Source organism: Arachis ipaensis, chromosome B10 (genome assembly GCF_059453495.1).
Source record: "Arachis ipaensis isolate K30076 ecotype BB chromosome B10, ASM5945349v1, whole genome shotgun sequence".
NCBI classification, from domain to species: domain Eukaryota; kingdom Viridiplantae; phylum Streptophyta; class Magnoliopsida; order Fabales; family Fabaceae; genus Arachis; species Arachis ipaensis.
Window position 1 is genome coordinate 110,245,923 of NC_142435.1, and position 16,608 is coordinate 110,262,530.

At 35.5% G+C, this 16,608-nt stretch overlaps 1 protein-coding gene across 1 annotated transcript; it reads right to left on the reverse strand.

The window, feature by feature from the left end:
- Positions 1 to 13,551: 13,551 nt before the first annotated feature.
- On the reverse strand, positions 13,552 to 15,686 carry LOC148581297 (uncharacterized). The gene is made up of 4 exons (XM_088492340.1): positions 15,672 to 15,686; positions 13,886 to 14,305; positions 13,731 to 13,782; positions 13,552 to 13,616 (listed from the first exon to the last, which is right to left on the reverse strand). Exons 1-4 carry the CDS (start codon positions 15,684 to 15,686, stop codon positions 13,552 to 13,554), a joined length of 552 nt encoding a protein of 183 aa, XP_088348466.1.
- Between the last annotated feature and the right edge of the window lie 922 nt (positions 15,687 to 16,608).

The window sequence follows — 16,608 nt, forward strand, 5'->3', positions numbered from 1 at the left end:
CATTGCATGTCATTGAGCTGGCGCCTAACTTGGGCAATTCCAAGTTAGGTGCCACCTTGGCTGAATGCAATTGCGGAGTTTGTGGTTCTGGCGCCTAACTTGAGAAATTCCAAGTTAGGCGCCACCTTGACCATACCAAATGGGAGAGAAGTATATACTATTATATATCGTTAGAAAGCCCTGAAAGTTCCAATGCCGCTAGAACCGCATCAATTGAACCTCTTTAGCTCAAGTTATTCCTGTTAGAGTGCAAGGAGGTTAGCGTTGACAACATCAGCCACTTTCTTCCTCTTTTTCTATAAAACTCCGTCAAATCCATCCAATAATGCTACCTAAAATAAGCAGAATTGCACACAAATCAACGTAGCATTCATAGTGGCTAAAAGGTATTTAAATCTTGATTAAACTTAACAATTCAAATACAAATTCACTAGGAAAAGATAGGAAAGATGCTCACGCATCAGGTTGCCTCCCAACAAGTGCTTCTTTAATGTCATTAGCTTGACACTTGATTGTTGAACTTTCTTCCTCTTCTTTCAGTTGGTTAAAAGAAATGACTCCAAGGGAGAAGAGGAGAAGTTTAGTGTCCTCGAATTTAAATTCCTCCTAACAATCTTTCTGATTCTCCTTGCTTGTTAGGGTAGGGGTTGTATTGTTTTTTGCAGACCTTCTCTTTATCATGAATAAGCTCTTTATGAGTGCAATAGAGAGAGGTATTTGCTCCGAAACCTCAGCAAAAGAAATATTGATTTGCAACTTCTTAAGGACTTCCAAGGATTGGGAGTAGTGCTCGTCCTTGGTCTCTTTTTGGGGCTTCTGAGGGTGTGGTATTTCAGGCTCCTGTGCCCCCAGTGGGGTGTGTAGCAATAGCCTTTCTTTTTGAGCCTTTTCTTCCTTTAACTTCTCAGCAACGCACACCTCCATGGATTCGGCCTCCTTGGTGAAGACCACTGTTCCATCTTCTTTCAAGGTTACCTTCCCAGAGAGCACTAGACTTCTACGAAGGTCCTATGATGATGCACCTCGTCAAACAATTAAGAGGGATATTTTTCAAGAACTGAATAAATTGCTTGCCCTCACTCTCCTCTTGTGACTTCTAAGGATGCACTTGAATGCCCTCAGCCTCTGCTGGTGTTTCTGTTTGCTCTGATCCTTCAGCAACTGTGACCTTGCACTCTTCTTTTGGATTCACCTCTGTGTCTTTAAGAAGAGTGTTAGGAGGTCTCTAGAGTTTCTAAGGGTATGGCAACTTGGCTCTGTACTCTGAGGCCTTGGGTAATGCAGGATGAGTGTCCAAATTGACTGGAAAGGGGTTATCAGGGTGCCTGGGAGAAACATCTTTTTGAATTGATGCATATGGCCCCACTTTCTGGGCATTCAACTTCCATACTACCCGCTCTAAGGTGTTCAAATTCCTTACTGCCCCTCCGGGGCGTTGAACTTCAGCCCTGCTTCCTCCTGGGCGTTCTACTTCCTCTCTGCTTGAGTGGTTCCTCCACCCTTGAGCTTCCTTCCTAACTAGAGTTCTCTTAGATGAGTATAAGTGCTGGTTATTGGCAACCATCTCAATGAGCTCATCTGCCTCTTCATGTGTCTCTATAGAGTATAGAGAACTTCCTGCAGAGTGATCCACTGACTTCCTAGCTATCTCAGAGATGGCTTCATAGAAGATGACTATCTTGCCCCATCCTGAGAACATATAGAGGGGGGCAATTCCTGAACATCAGCTTGTACCTCTCCCAAGCATCATAGAGGGACTCGCTCTCCTTTTGCCTGAAAGTCTGAACGTCTATTATTAACTTAGTCAATCTCTGCGACAGAGAGAACATGTTTATGAATTTCTTAACAGCCTTATCCCAAGTTTTCACACTTTCTCTGGGTTCACACTTTCGCCTGGAGACTTCAGACTCCATTCCATTGGTCTCTACAGTGTCACAGAACTGCAGGAAGTCAGAGATGAATTTATTAGGATCTTCCTGTGGTCGTCCATAAAACTGGCAATGTTGCTGTATCAGCATGATCAGGTCTATGTTAATCTTAAAGTCATATGGATCAATATGAGGTACACTAATACTCCTTCCATAGAAGTCAGGAGTGGGAGCTGTATAAGACCCCAAAGTTCTTCTGGGTTGTGCATTCTCAATTGGGTCCATAGTGAACTCTTCCTATTCCTGCATACACAGACAAGAGACAAAGGAAAATGGGAGTCTCTATGTCACAGTATATGGAGCTCCCAATGAGATATCCTAAAAGAAACAAGAATTAGAAATAATTTTTTTTGAATAAAAAATTCAAAAATAATAAAATAAAATAAAATAAAATAAAAAATAGAAAACTAATTTAAGGATAAATAAAATAAAAAATAATTTAAAAGTTTCGAAAAATTTAAAAGAATTAGAAAGAAAGAGGTTTAAAATAGCAAGAAGAAAGAGAAAATACTAAAGGAACACTAAATTTTAAAATTTGAATTTTAAATGAAAATAAGATAAGATAACAAATTTTGAAAATCAAAAAAGAAAAAAAAAATAAGATAAAGATCAAGATAAGATATGATTCAAAAATTAAAAAGAAACTAATTAACTAAGAAAATCACTTAAGGAGCATCAAACTTTTAAAATTCAAAAAAAGATAGAGCAACCAATTAACTAACAAGATTTGAGTTTAAAAAGGGAATTTTCGAAAAATTGGAGAAAGAAAGTCAAATAAAGATTTTGAAATTCAAAAATTAGAAAGAAAAGTCAAAAGAAAGAAGAAAGATAAGATAAGATTTGAAAATTTAAAGATTTGAATTTCAAATTTGGAAAGAACAACTAACAAAATACTTAACTTTTAAAATTTAAATTTAAAAATTAAGGATAAGATAACAAGATTTGAAAATCAAGAAAAAATATAAGATTTGAAAATTAAGATATTTTGAAAAATTTTGAAAATTAAAAATAGAGAGTTAATCAGAAATTTTGAAATTCAAATTTTGAAAGAAAGAAACGCCAAACTTAAAATTAAAACAAGATAAAACAAACAAGTAACTAACTAGATTTGAAATTAAAGATAAAAGATGTGAAAAAAATTTTAAAAATTAAAAGAGAAAGTCAAACAAAGATTTTGAATTTTAAATTTGAAAGAAAGAAAAACTAACAAAATACTAAACTTTTAAATTTTGAACTTTAAAATAAAGATAAGTTAGCAAAATTTAAAATCAAAGAAAAAGATAAGATAAAGATAAAAGATAAAAAGATAAACAAATAGATTAAATCAAACGAAAAGATAACTAACGGGACACCAAACTTAAAATTTTTTGAATTTAAATTAAAAAGTTTTTGAAAAATTAAAAATTAAAAAGAAAAGAACAACACTAAATGGACACCAAACTTGAAAATTTTGAAAGCAAGGGCACTAATTTTCAAAAAATTGAAGAGGAAAAATATTAAAAGATACCAAACTTAAAAATTTTGAAATCAAACAAAGAAAAACATAAAGAAAATTTGGAACACCAAAAAAGAAAAGCAAGAACAATTTTCAAAAACTCAAGAACAGAAATGAAAACCAAAGGGACACCCAACTTAATTTGTGACACCAAACTCAAACAAAATAAAAAGATGACTAAAGATGAAAATATTTTTGAAAAATTTTAAACAAAAGAAAATAAGAAACACAAAAAGAAAAACAATAAAAAATACTTGATCTAAGCAGCAAGACAACCGTTAGTTTGTCAATCTCGAACAATCCCCGGCAACGGCGCCAAAAATTTGGTGCGCGAAATTAGAACTCGCACAACTGAACCGGCAAGTGCACCGTGTCGTCCAAGTAATACCTCGGGTGAATGAGGGTCCATCCCACGAGGATTTTTGGATTGAGAAAGTAGTGGTTATTCTGTAGATCTTAGTCAGGTGATTAGAAAAGAGAGTTGTTGTTGTTGGATTCGCATGAACAAGAAAGTAAGGAAAAGCAATTAAAGATTGGAAAAGAGATAATATATGGAAGTAGTTAAGGCCTCGAAGATACTTATCCTTCCGGATGAATACTTCTTACTGACTAATTTAACAATGAATGATTCATTCAATGGTAAAGCTGTAAGTGATTAAAGCCAGGGTCAGTGGTCATTAATCTCCTCTGATCCACATCAAACGCCAGGGTCAGTGGTCATTCAATCTGAATGAGGGTGAAGTTCGTGCAATTCAATCTCTGATGATCCTACTAAAAACGCGACAGACAAGGTTAGATCTTCTAGATCGGAGAATGAAGCTCAAGATTCTAGCCTTAGCGCCACAGAAATCTCAATTACCCATGACTAACGAGATTTTATGTCACTTATCCCAATTAGCCCAGATACTCTGTTGGAACCTGTGATGCATTCTCAAGCTGCAGCTCAATACTATCCTGTCAGAGACTCGCAAGAACTCATGTAGAATAAGGGGTCATACTTCCGTTCCACGCCAGATGATGATAGCATTGTCGTCGGTTAGGAATTTTTCTCAAAAATATTTCCGTTGCTAGTATAGTTCCCAACTGACAAACAACACTTATTCAAATTTTAATTCTAAAGAGATGTCACAATCTAAAGCAAATATATAAACCGAGAGTATTTCACTCTCGGGTCTTCTTCCCTAGGAGTTGCAATGAAATGTTCTTATTATTGGCTGTGGGGATTTTTGGGTTTTGATTATAAGAGGCAAGAAATGTAAATGACAATAAAATAAAAAGGACATGCAATGAATTAAATGGAAGGCAATTAAAACAATAAAAAGGAAATTAAATACTAAAAAGGGCTCTTGGTAGGAATTGGGAAATTAGGGATTTCTATCCTAGTTATGGACCATAAACATGGTAATTGTATAGAATTAATCCCAATTAGTCAATCCTAATATCGAGAATTAGTCAAAAGGGCATAATTGATCCCAATCCACAAGTCCTTACCAACTCTATTAATGGAAGGCTTAGTGTTAGTGGAAACCAAATCAATTAACAATCCTCACACAATATAGAATGGACATCCACCACTCAAGTTCATCCAATCACCCAATTTTCCAACCAAGAGTGTGAAAAATTAGGCAAAAATCCAACCAAGCATTTTATCAAATACTTAGAGGGCATAAAAAGAAAGCATGATAAAATAAGAACAAATAATAAATTCTACAACTACCAAGCATGGAAAGTAAGAATAGCAACTTAATTAAGCAATAAAAGAGCATGAAACATAAATTGCATTAAATGTAAATCAAAATAACAAGAGTGCTCATAAACATGAAAAATAGCCAAAATGAGAAAATAACAAAATAAACTAAGAACATTAAGACAATAGAACAAAGAAATGTAGAAGAAACTAGATGAAAACAAGAATTAAAAAGAGAAATTACAAAGAATTTAAACTAAGAAATTCTAGTTCTAGAGAGAAGAGGGAGCTTCTCTCTCTAGAAAACAACCTACATAATGCTAAACTAACCCTAATTTCTCCCCCCTTCACATGGAATGAGGCCTCCTTTGATATAGCAAGAATCAGCTTCAGAGAGTCCCAAAACTGGGCTCTGGAGGCCCAGAAATCGCCCCCAGCAATTTGCATTAATGAGGTCACGTGCTGGCTATGATACGTACGCGTCATGTCACGCGAACGCGTCGATCTAAGAACTCCAAATCCTTATTTTTTTCATGAATTCTCCACTTTGCATGCTTTTCTCTTCACTTCTTCCATCCAATACTTGCCTTATGAATCTGAAATCACTCAACAACACATCAAGGCATCAAATGGAATGAAAGTGGAATAAAGTTGATTAAATTAAGCACAAAATAGCATGTTTTCACAATTAAGCTCAATTTAGGGAGAAAACAAAAAAGTATGCTATTTAGATGAATAAATGTGGGTTTATGTGATGAAATCCACTCAAATCAAACCAAAATATATCGTCAAATATGGATTCATCACCAGATTCATAAGGATGAAGAACGACAATGCATCATAAAATAGAATCAAACATATATTAAATTAGAAAAGTAATGGTATTAATCCATGGGAATAAGCAGAGCTCCTATCCTTAACTTAAGAGGTTTAGTTGTTCATGCTTTACAAAGAAAACAGATAAGAAGGTGTAATGTAATGTGTCTGTGCTTCTCCCCTCCTGGGAGGCATAGTCCTCAAGAGGAAGGAACTCTCTTATATATAATAAAAACTCTAAGACTAAACCTAAAAGATATTATTTTTAATTAAAAATTACAAAAGAAAAATAAAATAAGCTAAGAAGTGCTAAAATCCACTTTGGGGCCTATTTGGGCTGATGCCTGGCATTCAAATCAAGTTCTGGGCGTTCAACTTTGGTTCCTGCTCCTTGGCTGGCGTTGAACGCCAGTTTGGGCGTTCAACTTGGAGGGTTGGTCCTTCTTGGGCGTTGAATGCCAGATAGGGGGTAAGATGGGCGTTCAATGCCTATTTTGGGCAGTCATTTCCAAAGAAAAGTATAGACTATTATATATTGTTGGAAAGTTCTAGAAGTTAGCTTTCCAATGTAATTGGACCTCTATAACTCAATCAATGCTCGTTGAAATTCACGGAGGTCAGGATGAGACAGCATCTGCTATCTTTTCTTTTCCTCTGAATCAGACTTTGCCAAAACTTGCCAATTTCACCCAAAAATCACCTGAAATCATAAAAAAATCACAAAAACTCAAAGTAACATCCAAAAGGTGAATTTTTCACTAAAACATATTAAAACTAAATAAAATTTAATAAAATATAACTAAAAACACACTAAAAATACTATGAAAAAGGGTATAGGAAATCCCGTCATCAGTACCATTTAAGGCTCCTAGGCAATTCTAAAATCCAAAAGAAGAGATCAATTAACTCGATCTAAAGCACACCAAGTATATTAGGTTTAATAACATTAGCAAGATAAATTACCTTGAACCATTTCCATCGTTTATCCATTCTATAATGTCTAAATGGTTGAGCTTTCTTCATTAAGAGATTATAACATCTCAAAATAGCAAGCAATACATCATTAAACTGCATACTAATTGTTTCTTTAGATCTCACAAATTGTCTCTTTATTACTCTAATTTTGACGTCATGTGCTATAATATGTAAAAATATGGCAACTATTTCTTCCACACCCATATTCCTACTTGGTTCTAACTTTCCAACCCCTTTAAGCCTGTTACACAATGCATGAAAGGCTTGCCTATCCATTCTTGTATTTTCTATATATGCTAGATTGTTAAAATAAATAATCCTATTGACACTAACATCCCTTATTACTTGCCTACTGTAACTGTCATTCCATTTTCTTTTTTTTTTCTCAATTGCAATATAATCAAAATATAGCAAATCATCAACAACTTAACCATAAGGTCATTTATTAATTCGAAACATAATATCAAGCAGGCAATAACTCTTATATTCTGTTTAGGATCCATTCTATAAAAAAAACATTAAAATATTTAGCCAAAAGACTTTACTATTTATTTATTCTATATATAAACTTTTTTCTATCATTTAAAAAATAAAATTAATAGCCAAAAGAAGATCCACAACACATGATATATATCTGAATTATAAAACCAGTCACAAGGCTGATTATATAATTTACTATGATGATTTTGAAATGACTAGAAAATGCATAACATTTTGAGTTACATGGGATAGTAACGTAATGGACACTGTTTTGAGCTTATGTACCATTTGATACTACCACAAGAAAAATGATAAGAGGGAGATTTTAATTTGAAAATTAATCTTAATCATGTCTGAATAATGTAATGAGGTTTTGGTTCCTGCTCTAGGTCTTGGAGAATGGTTTGATCCTTGATTCTTTAATAAAACTAAGAAGCTATCCCTTTTATTTCCTCGGAAAATGGTTTGATCCTTGATTCTTTAATGATTTTTCACCACTAATAAATGTCAAGAAATCCAAATTCCAAAACTCTAAATTCTTGCCTCATATAAATTTAAATCATGCATTAAGGTATACCAAACTTAGTCCAGCTTTTTATCTTGAAGGCATTGGCTGCATAGGATTGATTTGTATTCTATTCATGGCTGTTGAACTTTTACTTTAAAATAGAATGTTGATCTTGTTTGAAGTATAGGTAAATTTGAGATCTTAGTTTATGACTTGTAATCAAAGAAAGTGTGAAACCCAAATGCTACATGTTGCTCCAAAAATTTTAAGGAAAAATAAGGTTACACTCTTGGTATTTGCCATAGAATTACCTTCATTCAAGTAAGTGTCTATAAATAGTGAAATAACACTTTGATTGGTTTCTATTTTGCAAAATATGATCTGGTGTAAAGTAAAAAAAAAAAAGAAAAGGGAAAAATGAAATCATGGTTGGAGACTTTGGAGCTTAAAAATAAACTCAGATTAATTTTGTCGAATAAGTTAAAATGATTTATAATTCAATTTACTGAATTTAAACTACAACTTAGCATGGACAAAGAGAGACTTAAGTATCTATTGATTGCCATCAAGCTCCTATTTATTTATTTTTTTCACCTTATGAAAAAGCTATTACACATTCAAGAAAGAGAGTGACATCTTTTTCCACTCTTCATGAAGGGAAATTAGGTCCATTTACCAAGGGTAAGAAACCAAAAAGAAGACTTTATTTCTCAAGATTGTGATTCTACCTTCAAACGAGAAGTCAATTCTTCTATAAAAAGCTCATAAACAAATTGAACATTTCTTCATTGAACATTTTTTCATTGAATTCTAACCTCAGTCAATAGCTTAATAATTGAACAATTTAAGTTCATTGTTGATGAATCCATATTTGATGATAAATTTTGGATTGATTTGAGTGGATTTCATCATATAAACCCACATTTATTCACCTAAATAGTATGCTTTTGTGTTCTCTCCCTAAATTGAGCTTAATTATGAAAACATGCTATTTTGTGCTTAATTTGACCACTTTCATTCTACTTTCATTCCATTCGATACCTTGATATTTTTGTTGAGTGATTCCAAATTCATAAGGCAAGTATTGGATGGAAGAAGTGAAGAGAAAATGATGCAAATGGAGAATTCATGGAAAAACAAGAATTTGGAATGCTTAGAGCGACGCGCACGCGTGAAGAGGTGCATCATCGAAGGCGACGCGTACGCGTGGCATGACGCGTATGCGTGACAAGAAAACGCCAGATGACGCGTACGCATGACCCATGCATACGCGTCACAGCCAGCATGTGACTTCATTAATGCAAATCGCTGGGAGCGATTTTTGGGCTATCCAGAGCCCAGTTTTAGGACTCTCTGAAGCTGATTCTTGCTATATCAAAGGAGGCCTCATTCCATGTGAAGGGGGGAGGGGGGAGAAATTAGGGTTAGTTTAGCATTATGTAGGTTGTTTTCTAAAGAGAGAAGCTCACCCTTCTCTCTAGAATTAGGTTAGGTTTAGTTAATTTTCCTTTAATTTCAGCTTTTAATTCTTGTTTTAATGTAGTTTCATTTATGTTTTCATGCTTTATTGTCTTAATTCTCCTAGTTCTTCTTCATTTCTCTTTTATGTCATTTTTCATTTTATGAACACTCTTGTAATTATTAATTTTCATTTAATGCTTGTTTGAGTTGTTGTTATCATTTTCTTGCTTTTGATAGTTAGATTTTATTTTTAATGTAATTTAATATTATTTTATTTTCATGCACACCAAGTGTTTGATAAAATGCTTGGCTTAGTTTTTTCTTAGTTTTTTTCCTCACTCTTGGTTTGGATATGAGGACTTTGGTGCTCCTTATGTCATTGATGTCCATTCTTGTTTGATACATTAGAGTAGTTAGTTGATTTGATTTCCATTGACTATAAGTCTTCCATTAATAGTGTTGACTAGGACTTATAGATTGGGATCAACTATGCCTATTTGACTTATTCTCGATGTAGGGTTGACTAAGTAGGATTAACTCTTTATAATCATCATGTGTTTGTGGTAAATGGCTAGGATAGGTAACCTTAGCTCTCAATCCTTGCCAAGAGGTTTCTTGCATTTGAATTTTCATTCCCTTTGATTAATTGCCTTGCATGATCATTTAATTGCTTTCATTCAATTTCTTGCATGTTAATTGTTAAGTTACTTTCTTGCCATTTACATTTCTTGCCTCTCTTGCAATCAATCATAGCCAATAATCTTAGCACTTCATTTGCAGCTCCTAGGGAAGACGACCCAGGACTTAAAACTCCCGGTTAATTTTGTTTTGATTGTGACTACCTTTTGGTTTAAATTTGATTGTTGGCCAATTTTTGGGTTGGGAACTATACTTACAACGCTAATTCTAAATTTGAGAAATATTCCTAACCTGCTTTAGGCCATACTATCAATTGTCTAACAAGAAAAAAGAGAAAGCAAGAAGAAAAAAGTTGTGCAAAAAAAAAAAAAGACAATTGCATTCAAGCACACACAGTTACAAAGAGCGAATGGAGAAAGAAAGAACACAGACAATTTGGAAGAGGAAAACTTAAAGGGCTTTTTGTTATAACAAAGAATAAAAAATCACCAAAACTGTTTGGAAGAGTATTTTTTGCTCTTTAATATTAAAACACAATAGAACAAATGTATTTCGAAAATATTAACAAGATCATTGTTAATAAGTTTTAAATTGATATCTTGTGATAAAAAATTAAAATTGTATACAGCCTCATTATTTGAAGAATGTTAGACCATCATAACTTGCATATAAAGGCTATAAAAATGGTATATAACCTCACTAGTGTAACACCCTAACTACCAAAGTTAACGCTTCCGGCTGCGCGACTCTAATAGCTCGGACATTACGACGATTTTTATACTATTTAATACTAAAATATGAGCCTGTTTAAAACTTTAAACCGAAAAACCACTCCCACAAATACTTTTGCTATACAACGTACATCCATACATACCATACAACTTACAGAAACTCATAAAGAGTACATCCATATATATACATACATATATGTAAATATTATTACAAGCATTAACCAATACAATTCCTATCCCTCTTACAGAATATATCAAATAATGGCGATGGTTCAATAAACCATAACTAAAACAAGACAGAGCATCTCAACAACAACTAAATAAACTCTTCCTGACTTCTGCGCCCATATCCTGAAAGGGCGAAAAATGTAGGGGGGTGAGAACATCATCCTCGAAAGGGTTCTCAGTAGAGGGTTTTTGGGAATTACTGTAATAGGATACATGAAGATAAACCGTACCAGTGATTAATAACCGTCTCATGCCTCTTTTCAAAAACAACGGTTTATAATAAAAGTAAAGTCGGAAATCTTTTCTGAAAGAGGAACCATTCAATTCTCAAAAAAACTCAAAAGTCTTTCAAAACGGTTTATCTATGCTGAAACAAAATAGCCTTTCATGTTTTATAACAAACCAGAAACAAAAAACCGAAATCAACCATCGGTTCATCTCATTCCAACCACGGCCCTAGGCCCAAACAATCCAGCCATCAACCAATCACCACAGTCCAACAGAGTCCCAGTAGCAAACACAAATAGGAAGATGCAAGCACAAACAAACAGTTATTGCAAGTAGAACAATTAGCAATTAATCACATAGGCAAACCAAGTATAATATGCACATCCAAACAATGTCACATAGATGCATATGATGCATGCCTGTCCCTGGTGGCTGATGATATTATCTGTCGGTTATATAGCCAACCCGACACCTCCTGGTAGCTAACCATGGACAGAAACACCCATCGCGGAGCAAGTAGGTTTGAGCTACAACCCCATTGCTACTACCCGCTCAACCCAGAACCAGTGGAATAACCACTACTGCGGCTACTACCCAGGCGGGTGTTTAAAAGCTCAACCTGGAGCGAGTGGAATCACCACTACTACCGCTACTACCTAGGCGTCACAGTCTCTGACCTGGAGCAAGTGGGACGAACCACAACCCTTGCTACTACCCAGGTATCTCAAGCATATATTCATTCAGTCCCAGCCATGGATCAACATCCATCTCAGCCATCCGGCTTAAATTCATAATTCATAGTCAGCCATACGACCCATAACTCATTCGGCAATCAGCCATGAATCAATATCATACACAGCCATTCCGGCTCACAATAAAACAGCACTTCCACCATTCAACATCATTAAATTCATAAAATTGGCACTTAAGCCATAAATCATTTTTCTTAATTCGTTTCACTTTGAAATCGAGTTTCAACTCTTTTCAGCCTTAGCTTTAAAGATCTCATTTCTCAAATCATCTCAGGCTTCATAAGCCACTTTTACTCAAGGTAAATTCCCCTTTGAAAATAATGCCACTCTCGGCATCCTCTTTCCAAACTTCCATAACCATGGCAAGTTAAAGATTAATTTTGAAACATTCAAAATCATCCATCTAACAATGGAATTTTATAACAAAAGTTCCTTGGCAGAGTCCCAAGTCTTTAGGGAAGAATAACATAACTCATTTCGCCAAATTCATTTAAAATCATTAAAACCTTGATTTTCCAATTTGAGCAGTAAAATAGGATCTAAGCCAAACGGAGTCACGTAATCATTTACTTCTTTCAAAGCTGTTTCCTTTACTTAGGCAAAAACCAACTTCAACCCCCCATGATAAATTCTAGAACGTTTCAACTGTTCAAAATTGTTTTAGTCTTGCAAGAATTCAGAATTCAAAGAGTACTTAAAACCTTTCTCAAAACATTTCAAAATGAAACTTGTCAATAGACATTCAGGTCCTTTCAAAATCATTAAAACTTCTTTAATTGAAACCCCCAAGTCAAATTCAAAGGCATAAACCCTTTTCACATTCAAACAGCTTTAAAACACAAGTTTCAAAATATTCTCCTGAAAGAGATACAATGCCTTTCTTAAGAAGCAAGACTAAATCACAATTTCCTCTTTACTAACTCATTTCGAAAGCATGAATCATCCTTTTCTTGATAATTCAAATAAAATAGTAGAAGTATTTAACTCATCATTTGCCCGACAACATTTCAATAAAGACTCAGATTTTATAGAAATTTCGACAGCACCTCCCCTAAAACTTGGACTTTGCCACCCGGTTCGGGTCCCAACTAAACCGTTTCTCATTCCTTTTTAACAGCCCAAAACCAAAAATCAATTCAAAAGCAAGCTAAATGCCTCAGTGGCATATCTCAAGGAAACCATTTCAAAATCAACTCAATATCAACCGATTTAACTCGTTCCCAAAGTTTAAAAGAACCAGTTCAGCAATAAATCATTTATCAAAACCAAATCAATTAAAGCAACCCAGGCTGAATTTCAAGAGTATTCTATCTTTCACATCATCAAAATAATTGACTCACTTCGAACCAATCCTCAACGGATTAAACTCATATTTCAAATCTTTAAAGAATCAACTTCCAAACATTACATTTCACAAAGCCGCACAACAATTCAGCCAAACAAACATTCATAAGCTTTCGAGACAATCAAATAATACATAAGGCCGATATAATCACCAAATACACATTTTCTCACATTAGTATCCATATGTAATAACTCCAATACATAAAGTATAGTTTTGGAAAGTGCCCCTACCTCAAAAGGCAATTCCATAACCCAAACGCGTCACAGGAACCACCTCTCTTAAACCGAGATCACCAACAACACAACCTTGGCTCCAAGCCACTCCCGCGGTAACCACAGCAACACTAATCGCGACACATAACAATAGAAACTCAGTCTCATAGCAATTGATACCGCAAAACCTTAGCGTGAGATTACAGAACAGTAACCAAAAGGGCTTTCATATCGAAAACGCTTACCAAAACTAAGAAAGAACGGCCAAATCAAGCAACGGTAGTCCCGGCGGTAGTTCTGGCAGCAATCAGAACTCAAACCTATGTTACCAAACCTCAGAGTCTTTAACCAAGCATTACAGAATACTGACTAAAAGGGCTTTCCGAAATAACACGCTTACCGCAACAAGGGAAGAACTACACCGAGTAGCGGCAGCCCCGATGATGGTTCTAGCAACACCCGCGCCACTCCCGGTGAGCGTAACGGTGAAAGAAGCGATACAGCCACTCCGAATGGCAAGCACAGCAACGAACAACACCAGCGGCGGTGAATGGCAGTAGCTCCAATGTGGGTCCGGCGGCGGCAACTCGCGATAACTCCAAACGATACCAGCTTCAGTGGCGGTTTCCAGCCGCCAGGTGCGGCGACGCGGCTCCAGGCGGCAGAGGCGATAGGAAGCACTGGGGTTCAGCGAGCAGTGGCGGTGGCTCCCGATCTTGCCTTCTGTTCGCGTTCCATCTCTCTCAGACCAGATCGGCGACTGACCACGTGGCAAGGGCGACGGCGGCGCAGTGAGGACGACGGCGGCGACGTGACGGCTCTGGTGGCTCCGCAACAGTTCGATAGCGACGCTAGCTCCTCCATCCTCACTTACATCGCGTCCCTCTCCCTCCCTTGGTGATTTGACGACGACGCCTGAAAGTGGCGGCGATGAGCGCGACGGGATGCAGCGTTACCGAAACGGTGGTGGCGCGCAGCTAGCGGTAAGGTGTGGCGGGTTCAGCGGGCTCGTGAGGGCAACGGCAACGGCGAGCTCCCTCCCCTCCTCCACACCGGCAAAATCTTTCCTCCTTCTCCCTCTGTCTGTTTCCTTTCTCCCCTTTTGTTTCACTGTGTGCGTGTGTTTGTTACTGATGGGGGTTGGGGTGATGGCTGCTGGGTTTGGAGAATTGGGATTTCACTATTTTGAAAATTAGGGTTAAGGGTAATTTGGTAATTTCAAATGAAATTGGAGAAAATATAGTAATTGAAACCCAATTTAAATCCAACACTACTGTATATGGAAAATACTATTTGCTCATCAATCTTACAAATTATTTTCCATAAAATGCCCAAATCAAAATAATTAGAAATAATATAATTAAACCCTTTATTTTCCAAAGTAACAGTATTAATATTTCAAATATTAATTATTTAATCCGAATCATATAAAAATCCTTATTATTTCACAACTACCAACTATATGATTTAAATATAGAAAATAATCCAATAATTGTAAAATTGGATAATAACCATAACTTAGCTCGAATTCAATAAATCAAAACTTGCCTTAATCATCTTTAATAAAATGATTTCCGAAATTAAGGCTATAAATAACTATATGATTTGAGACTTGATCATAATAAGACTTTTCAAAAGTTCTGGGTCTTACATCCTACCCACCTTATAAAAATTTTCGTCCTCGAAAATTGATACAAAATGAAAGAAATTTCATAACAGTTCATCCTTGAACACATTTAAGGAAGAAGCAAACATATCTCAAAATATGAACATATATATGGTTTTCAAATACTTGGATGGTCGTATGCATAAGGATACAAAGGTAGGGGTGTGATTGCAAAGCAAACGTTACAAGATAGGCTCAATGCACAAGGTCATATGATCTCAAAGCTTTACAAAAACTTGAGGTACCAAATAGGATGCAAATCAAGATGGGCGTTCACAAAGCAATGATGACATGGTTCAAACATGTGATAGTAAGGCAAGGCATTGAAGGTTATAAAACATGATGTGATTAAAACGACGTGCTTATCATCCGCACACTAATCTCATATCAACCTCAAGGCTTCAACTTTCTAACCTCATCAGGCACTTTTCAACCTCATAGCCAATCATAAGCCTAAGACCCGCAAGCTCGTTTGCAAGGGACAAAACACCCACAACTCATCATAATGTTACACACCTACCGCTTCACCTTCCATATACACATATCACGTCTTAAAGAACTAACGCATCGCGTTACGTATACGTCTACAAGTCGCACGTGATATCAAAATAATTCTCGAGTCTACTCAGAAGGATACAAGATTTAGAAAGGAGAGTCAAATGTCAAGGATAGCAATAATAGATTTGAGAGAATATATCCAATCCCAGATAACCAAGGATACTCAAGCAATGAAGTTTGCTAGACACAATTCAATTAACAACCTCAAAGATAACCCTTGGATCCAAGAAATTCAATAGGACCAATAAGAAGAAGAATCAGTGCATTAGTTTGAAACAAGTCCAAGCTGAGTTGAAGAAGTATGAAGTTTATAGAGAAGAATCTCTCAAACCCAAGACAAAACTCACAGAACTTAAGAGCATGATTAAAAATACTTCCAAATACATTGTTCATAAAAGAATCGAAAACTTGCGGAAAATCACTTCGCAATTTAGAAGAAAAGCTCAATAGCAAACATTCCTCAAGAGGGCAACAAAAGCAATAACGTGGCTTTGCTCTAATTCAACTTCATGTTGAAGTAGATTATGCAGAGTTTTAAAAACAAAATGCACCCAGATTTGGCTAAGAGCAAAAATATTTTCATCAAATATTTTAGAAAGTTAGTTGGGTGCACAATCTTAACCAAAAGTAGTCACAAAAAACTTGGAAGAGAAATCAAATGCTTGTTTAAAAATTCTCAAAGTTCATATTCAAACAAGCGTGTATAAAAATTATAGCAAAGACGAAAGAGAAAATTAAACTCTTTTTAGAAAGAAAATTCCGAGGTAAAAATTTGCTTACAATCTGGTAAGAAAATAAGTGGTGCGTTACAAACAAACCGGTTTCCACTAAACAAGGAAGCTTTTCAAAACTTCATTTAAAATAGTGCATGACAACTTTAAATTAACTTCGTCAAAATT